We start from the raw sequence: 15,533 nt of genomic DNA on the forward strand, positions 1-15,533 counted from the left end.
CCCATTCGAATGGACTGCAGCATTCCAGTTGAATCTAAAGCACTAGTATGGACCTATTATAGTCGTTTGTGGAACGGACAGTCGCAACCAATGATCAGGCCTGGATAATCACATAGTGCGTATAAGGCTTCTCAAACAGAAAATTTGATCGTTGTGTGCACTGGAGTTTAAGTGAAGCGGTGCAGACATGGAATCGGTTCCAACTGACAGGTAGTTTTGAGGACTTACCTCGCACAGACCGTCCACGTTATACAGATGCGCAGGATTATCGGTATCTACAATTTTTTAGTTAGAGTACACGTTCCCCAGAACTGAACTCGGCCTTCGAAGAGACTACAGGAAGTCGTGTATCATATTACACTGACAACTTTATTGATGCAAATTTTGTATTCTGGACGATTATGAGGAGGACCATGTCGTACACCACGACACCATAGTTACAGATGGGCAAGAAATCATGCCGAATGAATGCCCCAGGATTGGCGTAATGTGCTTATGGACGAAACTCGGGTTGGATTGTCTCCTGATAATCGTAGCCAGTTGGAGCCAATTCTGTAATGTTGGTCGTCTCCAGCATTGTATCCCACATGTGCAAAAGGTGGTGGTGAATATTGTTCTGGGTTGGCATTATATGGTGTCACCGTACGCCCCTCGTGGTTGGTGAGGGAAATCCCGCTGCTCTACAGTACATATACGAGATTTGGTGACAATTTCACCTTGACGGATAGTGTGCTCTTTGTGCTGTTCTCGTGAACACGTTTATTCAGCATGCTAGGATCGCCAGAATAGAGTGGCCTGCCTGTTAGTTGGACATGAACCCAATCGAACACGTGTGGAATGATTGGAACAAGCTGTTTCAAGACGTCGACAACTACCAAATACTCTGCGCGGCTTGCACAGAATCGCCATTGGTGAGTGGGATAGTTTGGACCTGGGCTGGCTTGTTGATCTCATTGATGGTACACCACGATGGGTTCAAGCCTGCATCCGAGCGGGTGATGTTCAAGAGTTCAAAAATGGTCAAATGTGTGTGAATTCCTGCTGATGTCTTCGGTCCCTAGACTTACACACTACTTTAACGGTAAAGACAACACACACACCCATGCCCGAGGGAGGACTTGAACCTCTGGCGGGAGTGGTCGCACGATTCATGCATGGCGCCTCTAACCAGACGGGCACAACGCACGGCGATGTTCAGAAGTGCCGAGAATAATCACCCATGAGAAGTAGACGATTTTGTTGTTACAGCTTTTCTTTATTCTTTTTTTAGTGATCTCATGCATCAGACCAATTTGGTTTTCTCCGCAATGAATTTCGAAATAAATTGGTGATGTAAACCTTTTATTTATGTAGTTACAAGCATACGGATTAGCCTAACAATTATTCAAATGAAATTTCAGATATTTGTATGTTTAATAGTCATTTGTTTCACATTACACCATTATAGCTTCATAGTCATTGCCAAGGTTAAAGGTGAAGTGAGAATCAATAAACAATACAGATCATACACTGCAGAGCATAATGTAAAGAACATAAAACTGATTACATATAAAGTAGAGTTTCTGATACATCATAAAATGTCTGAGATGCCTGACTGACACGTCATCGTCAAAACCTTACAACATACACTGCAGCGCCAAAGGAAGTGGTATAGCCATGCGTATTCAAATAGAGAGATACGTAGACAGGCATAGTCATTGCCTAGGTTAAAGGTGAAGTGAGAATCAATAAGCAATACAGATCATACACTGCAGAACATAATGTAAAGAACATAAAACTCATTACACTGCGGTCGTCAATGTGTATATAAGACAACAAGTGTCTGGTGCTGTTGTTTGATCAGTTAGCGATGAAGTGGGTATTTTCCCATACGATCTTTTCATGAGTGTGCCGTAAATATCAGAAAGCCGGTAAAATATTGCTGCGGCCCGAAAAACGACGTCCGAAGAGAATCGTTTAACGTGACAGACGTGCAACACTTCCGCAAATTGCTGCAGATTTTAGTGCTGGGCCATCAACAAGGTCGGCGTGCGAACCATTCAACGAAACATCATCGATACGGGCTTCCAGAGCCGAAGGCCCACTCGTGTACCCTCGATGACTGTATGACACAAAGGTGCCTGTGTCAGTCAACACCGAAATTGGACTGTTGATGACTGGAAACATGTTGCCTGGTCGGACGAGTCTCTTTTCAATTTACATCGAGCAGATGGACGTGTATGGGTATGGAGACACCCACATGAATCCATGAACCCTCCATGTCAATAGGGGACTGCTCAAGCTGGTGGAGGCTCTGTACTGGTGTAGGGCGTGTGCAGCTGGAGTGATAAGGGGCCCCTGATACGTCTAGATGGGACGACAGGTGACACGTACGTTAAGCATCCTGTCTGATCACCTGCATCCATTCATGTACATCGTGCATTCCGACGCACGTGGGCAATTCCAGCAGGATAATGCGACACCCCACACGTCCAGAATTGCCACAGAGTGGTTCCGCGAACACTCTTTGTTGTGACCGCGACCGCAACGGTCGCAGGGTTGTCGAGAACGAGCGCGGCAGGACCAAACGGGAGCGTCCCGCGAACAAACAAACGAACGGGAAAGGACAGACACGAACAACGACGGACGACCGAGCGAGACCTTACGACGACGACACGCAAGAAGCAACGGGGTGACAAGAGACAACCAGCTGAATCCACAACGTCCACTAGTACTGTAAACACGCTGTCTGTTGCCGAGATGATAGACTCCGCGAATTTCAGACTGCCTGGCTGAGCGAGAGGCAGGCGCTTGTATACAGGATATGGTACGTCGCTATTGACTGCTGGAACCACGTGCTCCACCGTGGCATTCTCACGTTACACGCGAGCCAGGAAGGTGTGCAGCCACGGCTTACAGTGTGACGGCTGTAGAGAGTGGCAATCGAGGTCCATGCCGTCTGGCGCGGATTCAAAACCCGTGGTGCTCGGTACCAGACTATTCTGAGTTTGAACACTTCCGCCGGCCACAAATCTCCCAAGACATGAACATTATTGAGCATATCTGGGATGCCTTGCAACATGCTGTTCAGAAGAGATCTCCACCCCCTTTTTATGGACAGCCACGGAAGATTCGTGGTGTCAATTCCCTCCAGCACTACTTCAGATATTAGTTGGGTCCACGCCACGTCATGTTGCGGCACTTCTGCGTGCTCGCGGGGCCTCTACACGATATTAGACACGTGTACCAGTTTCTTAGGCTCTTCTGTGTATATCTGCTCATAACTTTTGGTCTCATTACAGGATACGTTTACAATCACAGATCTTAAGGAAGAAAGTGACTTTCGCATGGTGTGTCACTGGCAAGATAACTCGATCAATCTTGGACCATACACAGAAAGAACTGCCACAGTATATTACAGATAATGACAAGAAATACGCAATGGGACGGACAGAAATGACACTTTTTTTCAAAGAAAATAATTACACTGAAGTGACCGCGATTCATGGTGGTCCCTGGACATTACAAAAGGCGGGGGTTCCGGGGTTGCCGCCGACGGCTCTGCAGTGTGCTGCCATACTCTCCACAAGGTCGGTAGGGAGCTGTTGTGGTGGAACTTCCCATCCATCCACCAGCACGGTTGACAACTGCTGGATGGTCCTCAGTCCATTTGGACGTGCCACAGTATGTCTCCTCAACGCATCTCACACGTGTTTGCTGGGATTTAAGTTGGGATGTGGTCAGGCCACTCCTTTCACTCTCTCATTCTAAAAGGTTCTCCGCCTGCTGCTTTTCGATGTGAACACGCATTGTCCACCATAAAAAGGAAGCCAGGGCTGAAGGCAAAACAAGGGGAAGGAGTACGGCATTGCAGTAATGCTGACCAGTGAGTGTACTATGTTCAATGATGTGAGGATCAGTACACCAACGCTTGATTATGACTCCCCAGACCACAATACTCTTGGTTATGACTCCCCAGACCACAATACTCGACCACCAAAACAATCATGTCCGACAATGTTCTGGGTGCGCCACATATTCCCACCTCTCGTCACATGAGTTTACGTCCTGAATCACTACTGGGCTCATCTCAGAAGAGCACGCGATCCCACTCCCCGTTCGACCAGTTGCTATGTTCTTGGCACCATTTCAACTGGTGCTGCCAATGTGTGGGTGTCAGCAAACCATGGCGTACTGTTCTTCAGGCAACCTTGCCTGTCGCACAGTGTAGTGGCCATCTGCTGCCATAGGTAACTGCAGCTTCCAGTTTCGTGCTGGTAGTTCCTTGTGTGGAGTCATCCAGGTGTTTCCTCTGGGCCACGTTGTGATGAAGAACTCCACGACAGTGCACCGTAACTGCTCGCTGCTTGACACACTTTATTTTTTCCCATTCCTTCAACTGCTTTGTGTTGGGGGCTAGTTCCATTTGGCATTATAGTGACGCTCACCTCACGTCATGTGATGTCCAGGATTCTGTGCATGACAGGTAGACATCTGGCAACAGGCTCTTGCACTTTCAGTAATTTACACCGAGTAGTTAAATATATTATATTACTTTATCTAGCTCATCGTTAACTTTTGCTCAACAGTAGAAAATACGGTTGAGATTTTACCCATAAATACTTTGACGTACTGTGCTGTGTATATGAGACCCAATACAGTGCTGTGACACACATCCACCATGCCCCCACGTCAGCTGACATTAACATTTGCCACATCTACTTCAGAGATAGCTACAAAGCAACATCACTGTGTGACCTGTTTAATCTTTGGAGTGACAGTGTCATTACCAGGAAGGGGAACTGGATTATTTATTTTGCTTGGTGTTCGACGTATTCTTATAACACGTAAACATATCAGCCTCTTACAAATACACAATCCAGCAAGCCGAAATCAAACTATAAATATAGCTATTCTCAGACACGAAACAAATCGTCATCCCCAGTACTGTTTTGCATCTCCTCGGTTCCGAGAGTTACGGAAGGTGTACAAAAAACTGCAATAGAGATCAACATAAATATAATTTCCGCCCTTTTTATTGCTCATGAAAGCCACATATTGTATGCTGTACCACTATACAGCGAGACCTTCAGAGGTAGTGGTCCAGACTGCTGTACACACCGGTACCTCTAATACCCAGTAGCACGTCCTTTTGCATTCATGCATGCCTGTATTCGTCGTGGCATAGCATCCACAAGTTCATCAAGGCACTGTTGGTCCAGATTGTCCCATTCCTCAACGGAGATTCAGCGTAGATGTCTCAGAGTTGTTGGTGGTTCACGTCGTCCATAAAGAGCCCTTTTCAGTCTATCCCACGCATGTTCGATAGCGATCATGTCTGAAGAACATGCTGGACACTCTAGTCGAGCGATGTCGTTATCCTGAAGGAAGCCATTCATAAGACATGCACGATGGGTGCGCGAATTGTCGTCCATGAAGACGAATGTCTCGCCAATATGCTGCCGATATGGTTGCACTAACGGTCGGAGGGTGGCATTCACGTATCGTACAGCCGTTACGGTGCCTTCCATGACCACCAGCGGCATACGTCGGCCCCACATAATGCCACCCCAAAACAGCAGGGAACCTTCACCTTGCTGCACTCGCTGGTCAGTGTGTCTAAGGCGTTCAGCCTGACCGGGTTGCCTCCAAGCACGTCTCCGACGATTATCTGGTTGAAGGCATATGCGACACTCATCGGTAAAGAGAACGTGATGCCAATCCTGAGCGGTCCATTCGGCATGTTGTTGGGCCGATCTGTACCGCGCTGCTTGGTCTCGTGGTTGCAAAGATGAACCTCGCCATGGACGTCGGGAGTGAAGTTGCGCATCATGCAGCCTATTGCGCACAGTTTGAGTCGTAACACGACGTCCTGTGGCTGCATGAAAAGCATTATTCAACATCGTGGCGTTGCTGTCAGGGTTCCTCCGAGCCATAATCCGTAGGTAGCGGTCATCCACTGTAGTAGTAGCCCTTGGGCGACCTGAGCGAGGTATGTCGTCAACAGTTCCTGTCTCTCTGTATCTCCTCCATGTCCGAACAACATCGCTTTGGATCACTCCGAGACGCCTGGACACTTCCCTTGTTGAGAGGACTTCCTGGCACAAAGTAACAATGCGGACGCGATCGAACCGCGGTATTGACCGTCTAGGCATGGTTGAACTACAGACAACACGAGCCGTGTTCCTCCTTCCTGGTGGAATGACTGGAACTAATCGGCTGTTGGACCCCCTCCGTCTAATAAGCGCTGCTTATGCATGGTTGTTTACGTCTTTGAGTGGGTTTAGTAACGTCTGTGAACAGCCAAAGGGACTGTCTCTGTGACACAGTATCCACTGTCAACGTCATCTTCAAGAGTTCTGGGAACAGGGATGATGCAAAACCTTTTTTGATGTGTGTAGATGCATGCAATCCAGAAAATCAAAACCAAAGTGTAGATTTAGCCATTCTGAAATACGAAACAAATAGTGATCCCAAAGACTGTCTATATAGATGTCATTGTGTAAAACTGTAATCCATTCGCACCTGTTAACTTACATAAGAAGGATGGGACATGTACAAAAGTTGGACCAAAATATGAAAACACCGCGGAAATTGAATGCTTGAACATAAATGCAGATGCTAGCCCAGCCTACAGGTTGTGACGTCGTAACTGACCACATTGCTCTCTACATTGCAAGTGTGAGTCGTGAACAGAACAGTGTTCTGTGTAACTGTGAATGCATTATAGCGGAGCTAAGTGAATTCGACCGTGGGCACATTGTTGATGCTCGTACAGCGTTTCAAGAGGTCCCACATCGAAGATTTGTATCACATACAGGGAAAGTAGTTACAACGTGGACGAAAGTGTATGGGGTGTGACCAAGACAGTTGGCCGTTGAAGAGGACTGTGACGAAAATAAGAAGACGACAGAAGCCTTTGCAGAACTCATTGTCGCACTCACAAGATCTGTCAGCACCAAAACAACACGAAAGGAGCACCATAAGGGCAGAGCGAGCTGATATATCAAAGCCACTTGTCTTTGATGCAAACGCCCGTAACAGGAAACAGTTGTGCCAAAGCCACAAAGCCCAGACTGTGGAGCAATGGAAAAAAGTCATTTGGTTGGATGAGTCTTGTTTCACACCGTTTCCAGTTCTGGCTGAGTTTACGTCTGGCGTAAGCTGGGCCAAGCCTGCGGTACAGACTGCTTGCTGCCAAGAGTGAAACATGATGGTGAGTCTGTGAAGATTCTGGCAGCCTTATCGCAGTATACTGAGGGCCCCATTGTTGCTCTGGAGGGTCGCATTACTGCCTAGGATTACTTGACCATTTTGGCTGGTAAGGTCCATCCCATGGTTCAATGCTTGTTCCTCATTGGTGATACTGTGTTCTGAGATGATAGGGCCCCTGTTTACACATCCCGCATCTTCCAAGACTAGTTCTGTGGGCACTTTGATGAAATTTCACCCCAATGTTGCTCTGGAGGGTCGCATTACTGCCTAGGATTACTTGACCATTTTGGCTGGTAAGGTCCATCCCATGGTGCAATGTTTGTTCCCCATTGTTGATACTGTGTTCTAAGATGATGGGGCCCCTGTTTACACATCTCGCATCTTCCAGGACACTTTGATGAAATTTCGTGTCTCCCTATCCACCATTTTGGCAATGGCATTGACGCAGTGGATACACCGGTTCCCGTCAGATCACCGAAGTTAAGCGCTGTTGGGCGTGGCCGGCACTGGGATGGGTGACCGTCTGGGCCGCCATGCGCTGTTGCCATTTTTATGGGTGCACTCAGCCTCGTGATGCCAATTGAGGAGCTACTCGACCGAATACTAGCGGCTCCAGTCACAGATAGCCATCATAACGACCGGGAGAGCGGTGTGCTGACCACACGCCCCTCCTAGCCGCATCCTGAGGATGATACGGCGGTCGGATGGTCCCGATGGGCCACTTGTGGCCTGAAGACGGAGTGCTAGCCACCATTTGGATGAAATTTCCCGTCTCCCTATCCACCACAATCAACAGGTCTCAATAATATTGAGTCTTCGTTGTCTACTTTTGGGAGAATGTGTTGGTCACCATCCATCTCCATCATAGTTACCTGAACTTGTCACTATTTTGCAGCAAGAATGGTATAAGATTCACTAGAAACTCACACAGGACCTGCATTTATCCATTCAGAGACGACTGAGTGCTATTTGAATGCCAACAGTTTTTCCAGCATGATAATGTGTTGTTGTGTTTGTGGTGTTCCATATTTATGTCCCACCCCTGTATGCGGCATCATCAAACAAAACCGGCTGTTCTTCGGATCATGTTTTATATTTCACAAAGACACAAGTAATTTTTATCTCAAGCTGCTCTTCCAGTCTAACATTTTCGTAATTATAAATTTTTTGTCCTTTTACAGAGAGAGTACAGCGTGATGTGGAAGTTGTGGAACAAGGGCGAGCCCATCAAGTTCGAGTGCTGCTTCATCGTCAGGATAAAGATCCTGGGCGTGGGCAAAAACTGAGAGCATCGTGACGTCATCTGACTTGTGATCCAGTAGCAGGAGGCTGGCGACTTCTAACACTGTGTCATTCCTCAGTTTCTGGCATTAAAGTCTCTTTCCGAATCATCTCCGCTGTGGAATTATTGCGTCCCTTATCACCTTTGTGTGCGTGTGTGTGTGTGTGTGTGTGTGTGTGTGTGTGTGTGTGTGTGTGTGTGTGTTTGTGCACTGCAGTTGTACGACCCTCTTGTGTGGAAAAAGTAGAGTAATGGCTGCTTCCTATCATATGTAATACCATTATCGCAGCAGCCTTTTCAGTAGTTGCAGGAGCAACAGTCTGGATGACTGACTGATCTGGCCTTGTAACACTAACCAAAACGGCCTTGCTGTGTGGTACTGCGAACAGCTGAAAGCAAGGCGAAACTACAGCCGTAATTTTTCACGAGAGCATGATGATGGCATATTCCGGAGGTAAAATAGTCCCCCATTCGGATCTCTGGGCGGGGACTACTCAGAAGGACGTCGTTATCAGGAGAAAGAAAACTGGCGTTCTACGGACCGGAGTGTGGAATGTCAGATACCTTAATCGGGCAGGTAGGTTAGAAAATTTAAAAAGGGAAATGGATAGGTTAAAGTTAGATATAGTGGGAATTAGTGAAGTTCGGAGGCAGGAGGCACAAGACTTTTGGTCAGGTGAATACAGGATTATAAATACAAAATCAAATAGGGGTAATGCAGGAGTGGGTTTAATAATGAATAAAAAAATAGGAGTGCGGGTAAGCTACTACAAACGGCATAGTTAATGCACTATTGTGGCCAAGATAGACACGAAGCCCACGCCTACTACAGTAGTACAAGTTTCTATGCCAACTAGCTGCGCAGATGACGAAGAGATTGATAAAATGTTTGGTGAAATTAAAGAAATTATTCAGAGAGTGAAGGGAGACGAAAATTTAATGGTCATGTGTGACTGGAATTCGATAGTAGGAAAAGGAAGAGAAGGAAACGTAGTAAGTGAATATGGAATGGGGGTAAGGAGTGAAAGAGGAAGCTGCCCAGTAGAATTCTGCACAGAGCATAACTTAATCATAGCTTGGTTCAAGAATCATGAAAGAAGGTTGTATACTTGGAAGAGGCCTGGAGATACTGCAAGGTTTCAGGCAGACTATATAATGGTAAGACACAGGTTTAGGAAACAGGTTTTAAATTGTAAGACATTTCCAGGGGCAGATGTGGATTCTGATCACAATCTATTGGTTATGAACTGTAGATTAAAACTCAAGAAACTGCAAAAAGGTGGGAATTTAAGGAGATGGGACCTGGATAAGGTGACAAAACCAGAGGTTGTAGAGAGATTCAGGGAGAGCATTAGGGAACGATTGACAGGAAAGTGGGGAAGAAATACAGTAGAAGAAGAATGGGTAGCTTTGAGAGATGAAATAGTGTAGGCAGCAGAGGATCAAGTAGGTAAAAAGATGAGGGCTAGTAGAAAAACTTAGGTAACAGAAGATATATTGAATTTAATTGATGAAAGGAGAAAATATAAAAATGCAGTAAATGAAGCAGGCAAAAAGGAATACAAACGTATCAAAAATGAGATCGACAGGAAGTGCAAAACGGCTAAGCAGGGATGGCTAGAGGACAAATGTAAGGATGTAGAGGCTTATCTCACTAAGGGTAAGATAGATACTACCTACAGAAAAATTAAAGAGACCTTTGGAGAAAAGAGAACCACTTGTATGAATATCAAGAGCGCGGATGGAAACCCAGTTCTAAGCAAAGAAGGGAAAGCAGAAAGGTGTAAGGTGTATATAGAGGGTCTATACAGGGGCGATGTACTTGAGGACAATATTATGGAAACAGGAGAGGATGTAGATGAAGATGAAATGGGAGATATGATACTGCGTGAAGAGTTTGACAGAGCACTGAAAAGCCTGAGTCGAAACAAGGGCCCTGGAGTAGACAACATTCCATTAGAACTACTGACAGCCTTGGGAGAGCCAGTCCTGACAAAACTCTACCGTCTAGTGAGCAAGATATATGAGACAAGCGAAATACCCTCTCACTTCAAGAAGAATATAATAAATAATTCCAATCCTAAAGAAAGCAGGTGCTGACAGATGTGAAAATTACCGAACTATCAGTTTAATAAGTCACAGTTGCAAAATACTGACGCGAATTCTTTACAGACGAATGGAAAAACTGGTAGAAGCCGCCCTCGGGGAAGATCAGTTTGTATTCCGTAGAAATGTTGGAACACATTAGGCACTACTGACCCTACGACTTATCTTAGAAGAAAGATTAAGGAAAGTCAAACCTACGTTTCTAGCATTTGTAGACTTAGAGAAAGCTTTTGACAATGTTGATTGGAATACTCTCTTTCAAATTCTGAAGGCAGGAGGCGTAAAATACAGGGAACGAGAGGCTATTTACAATTTTTATAGAAAGCAGATGGCAGTTATAAGAGCCGCGGGGTATGAAAGGAAGCAGTGGTTGGGAAGGGAGTGAGACAGGGTTGTAGCCTATCCCCGATGTTATTCTATCTGTATATTGAACAAGCAATAAAGGAAACAAAAGAAAAGTTCGGAGTAGGTATTAAAATCCATGGAGAAGAAATAAAAACTTTGAGGTTCGCTGATGACATTGTAATTCTGTCTGAGACAGCAAGGGACTTGGAAGAGCAGTTGAACGGAATGGACAGTGTCTTGACAGGAGGGTGTAAGATGACGATCAACAAAAGCAAAACGAGGATAATGGAATGTAGTCGAATTAAGTCGGGTGATGCTGAGGCAATTAGATTAGGAAATGAGACACTTAAAGTAGTAAAGGAGTTTTGCTATTTGGGGAGCAAAATAACTGATGATGGTCGAAGTAGAGAGGATATAAAATGTAGACGGGCAATGGCAAAGAAAACGTTTCTGAAGAAGAAAAATTTGTTAACATCCAGTATAGATTTAAATGTCAGGAGTCGTTTCTGAAAGTATTTGTATGGAAGTGAAACGTGGACGATAAACAGTTTAGACAAGAAGAGAATAGAAGCTTTCGAAATGTGGTGCTACAGAAGAATGTTGAAGATTAGATGGGTAGATCACATAATTAATGAGGAGGTATTGAGTAGAATTGGGGAGAAGAGGAGCTTGGGGCACAACTTCACTAGAGAAGGGATCGGTTGGTAGGGCAAGTTCTGAGACATCGAGGGATCATTAATTTAGTACTGGAGGGCAGCGTGGAGGGTAAAAATCATAGAGGGAGACCAAGTGATGAATACACTAAGCAGATTCAGAAGGATGTAGGCTTCAGTAGGTACTGGGAGATGTAGAAGCTTGCGCAGGATAGAGTAGCATGGAGAGCTGCATCAAACCAGTCTCAGGACTGAAGACCACAACAACGACGTGCAACCACGAGACTAAGTTGCAGAATTCGTGGCTCTGTATGTTCAGGGTGGGTGGCGTTGCCGCACTGTTAAGGATGATAAATGCTAACCCCTGATTATGTCAGTTTTTAGGTTTTGACAAAAAGGTTTTTTTGTGTAAGGTTATATGGGACCAACCTAAGGACAACACATACACACATGCCCGAGGGAGGACTCGAACCTTCGACGCCGATGGGGAGGGGGAGTGGGAGAGCCGTGACAAGGCGCCTCAGACCACACGGCTACTCCGCATGGCATGTTATTTTTCCTTAAAAGTGCAGTGAGATGGCAAAAGTACGAGGGCAGTTCAATAAGTAATGCAACACATTTTTTCTGAAACAGGGGTTGTTTTATTCAGCATTGAAATACACCAGGATATTCCCCAATCTTTTAGCTACACAACACTATTTTTCAACGTAATCTCCATTCAATGCTATGGCCTTACGCCACCTTGAAATGAGGGCCTGTATGCCTGCACGGTACCATTCCACTGGTCGACGTCGGAGCCAACGTCGTACTGCATCAATAACTTCTTCATCATCTGCGTAGTGCCTCCCACGGATTGCGTCCTTCATTGGGCCAAACATATGGAAGTCCGACGGTGCGAGATCGGGGCTGTAGGGTGCATGAGGAAGAACAGTCCACTGAAGTTTTGTGAGCTCCTCTCGGGTGCGAAGACTTGTGTGAGGTCTTGCGTTGTCATGAAGAAGGAGAAGTTCGTTCTGATTTTTGTGCCTACGAACACACTGAAGTCGTTTCTTCAATTTCTGAAGAGTAACACAATACACTTCAGAGTTGATCGTTTGACCATGGGGAAGGACATCGAACAGAATAACCCCTTCAGCGTCCCAGAAGACTGTAACCATGACTTTACCGGCTGAGGGTATGGCTTTAAACTTTTTCTTGGTAGGGGAGTGGGTGTGGCGCCACTCCATTGATTGCCGTTTTGTTTCAGGTTCGAAGTGATGAACCCATGTTTCATCGCCTGTAACAATCTTTGACAAGAAATTGTCACCCTCAGCCACATGACGAGCAAGCAATTCCGCACAGATGGTTCTCCTTTGCTCTTTATGGTGTTCGGTTAGACAACGAGGGACCCAGCGGGAACAAACCTTTGAATATCCCAGCTGGTGAACAATTGTGACAGCACTACCAACAGAGATAAGTTGAGCACTGAGTTGTTTGATGGTGATCCGTCGATCATCTCGAACGAGTGTGTTCGCACGCTCCGCCATTGCAGGAGTCACAGCTGTGCACGGCCGGCCCGCACGCGGGAGATCAGACAGTCTTGCTTGACCTTGCGGCGATGATGACACACGCTTTGCCCAACGACTCACCGTGCTTTTGTCCACTGCCAGATCACCGTAGACATTCTGCAAGCGCCTATGAATATCTGAGATGCCCTGGTTTTCCGCCAAAAGAAACTCGATCACTGCCCGTTGTTTGCAACGCACATCCGTTACAGACGCCATTTTAACAGCTCCGTACAGCGCTGCCACCTGTCGGAAGTCAATGAAACTATACGAGACGAAGCGGGAATGTTTGAAAATATTCCACAAGAAATTTCAGGTTTTTTCAACCAAAATTGGCCGAGAAAAAAAATGTGTTGCATTACTTATTGAACTGCCCTCGTAGAATAGCAGAATGTACATGTACAGATAGCGGTAGTATTGCCTACACATGGTATAAAAGGGTACTGCATTGGCAGGGCTGACATTTGTGTTCAGGTGATTCATGTGAAAAGGTTTCCGAGGTGATTATGGTCGCACAATGAGAATTAACAGAGCTTTTGAACGCGAAATGGTTGTTGGAGCTAGACACATGGGACGTTCCATTTCGGAAATCGTTAGGGAATTCAAAATTATCCACAGTATCAAGAGTGTGCTGAGAATACCAATTTTCAGCCATAGCCTCTCACCACAGACAATGCAGTGTGAACGATACTGGACGATAGTTTTGTGGATCACTTCTGCTACCCTTCTTGTAGACGGGTGTGACCTGTGCCTTTCTCCAAGACATGTGCACGGTTTTTTGTTCGAGGGATCTACGATAGATTAGGGACTAACCCAACCGCAAATTCAGTATAGAAACTGACAGCGATTCCATTGGGGCCAGGAGCTCTGTTCAATTTTAGCGATTTCAACTGTTTCTGAATATCACTGACAGTAATTTTGTTCATCCTTTAGATGGTATTAGGATTAAATTGGGTCAATTCTCCTGGGTTTTCATTTGTAAAGGAACATTTGAAAATAGAATTAAGCATTCCAGCTTTTCCTTTGCCACCCTTAATTTGTATTCCTGTTCCATACACTAGGGACTGGACACTATCTTTGGTGTCACAAACAGCCTTGACACACGACCAGAATTTCTTTGGGCTCTGTGAAAGATGACTTGACAACATTCTGCTACGGTAGTCATTGAAGGCATCAACACATTGCTCTCTTGACAGCGAAACGCGTTTCATACAGCATCGCTCTATCTACAGTATTACGTTTTGTTTTACACCTATAATGCAGTAATCTCCGTTTCTTTACAGTGACTGTATATTATGGAGGTTTTCTCCCATTATGAGCTGTCCTACTGGATATATATCTATCTACTGCATGGACAACTATTCTTTTAAACTTGAGCCAGATTTCCTCTATAAGTTCCTGCCGTGTGCTGAAAATTTTCCAGTTCCTCATTGGGATAAGACAATACCATTTTTTATCTGGTTTATTGAACATATATATATATTTCTGCTTGTTGTAGTTGTGCTTCGTACTTTGGCAATCATTGTTGCCACAACCGCGTCATTGTCACTGGCACCAGTATCGATATGGACGTCCTGAAAGACACCAGGCATATTCATCGCCATTAAATCTAACATATTTTCATCATGAGTGGGGTTCATTACAATCTGTTCTAGGTAGTTTTCAGAGACTGCATATACGAAAGTTTCACAGGATGTCTTATCCCGCCCACTACTATCAAAACTGTAGTTTTCCCAGTTACTTGTTAGATGATTAAAGTCTCCTCTGATGATTGCAGTTTGATTGGGGAACTTACGTACAAGTGAACGGGGGTTTTTTCTAAAGTTTTCCGTTACATCGGGAGATGAGTGTGGTGGGCAATAGAAGAATCCATCATTTTATACCCACCCCTGAGCCCTGGGCCGGCCGTTGTGGCCAAGTGGTTCTAAGCGCTACAGTTTGGAACCGCACGACCGCTACGGTCGCAGGTTCGAATCCTGCCTCGGGTATGGATGTGTGTGATGTCCTTTGGTTAGTTAGGTTTAAGTAGTTCTAAGTTCTAGGGCACTGATGACCTCAGATCTTGAGTCCCATTGTGTTCAGAGCCATTTGAACCATTTTTGAACCTGAGCCCTGGTACTGAGTCCTGTCCAAACAGTCTCACAAGCAATTTCAATTTCGACCTCGGTGGATACGAGTTTCTTGACTACTGTGACAAATACGCCACCTCCATTTGCTATTTGCCTAGCCTTTCGATATACACTTAAATTGTCCCCAAAAATCAACCAGCTGTCTGTATCTACTATTTTGTGAGAGTCACTGCTTTTCATGAGCGCTTCAAAATCTGGCACATTGTTGAGAATGCTTCGGCAGTTTACCATTTGGATTTTAATACTCTCACCTGTGGGCTGTGGAACGTATTTCTTCTTT

General features: G+C 45.4%; 1 protein-coding gene and 1 pseudogene across 1 annotated transcript in view; both read left to right on the forward strand.

The window, feature by feature from the left end:
• Positions 1-8,587, forward strand: part of LOC124717277 (MD-2-related lipid-recognition protein-like) — a 57,283-nt gene extending 48,696 nt beyond the window's left edge. The window contains exon 4 of the mRNA XM_047244091.1: positions 8,376-8,587. Coding sequence (XP_047100047.1) covers positions 8,376-8,480 — 105 coding nt within the window. The 3' untranslated portion in view covers positions 8,481-8,587. The remainder of the gene's footprint in view (positions 1-8,375) is intronic.
• On the forward strand, positions 7,624-7,741 carry LOC124717405 (annotated as a pseudogene).
• Positions 8,588-15,533: the final 6,946 nt, after the last annotated feature.

This window comes from Schistocerca piceifrons, chromosome 9, assembly GCF_021461385.2.
Source record: "Schistocerca piceifrons isolate TAMUIC-IGC-003096 chromosome 9, iqSchPice1.1, whole genome shotgun sequence".
Classification (NCBI taxonomy): Eukaryota; Metazoa; Arthropoda; class Insecta; order Orthoptera; family Acrididae; genus Schistocerca; species Schistocerca piceifrons.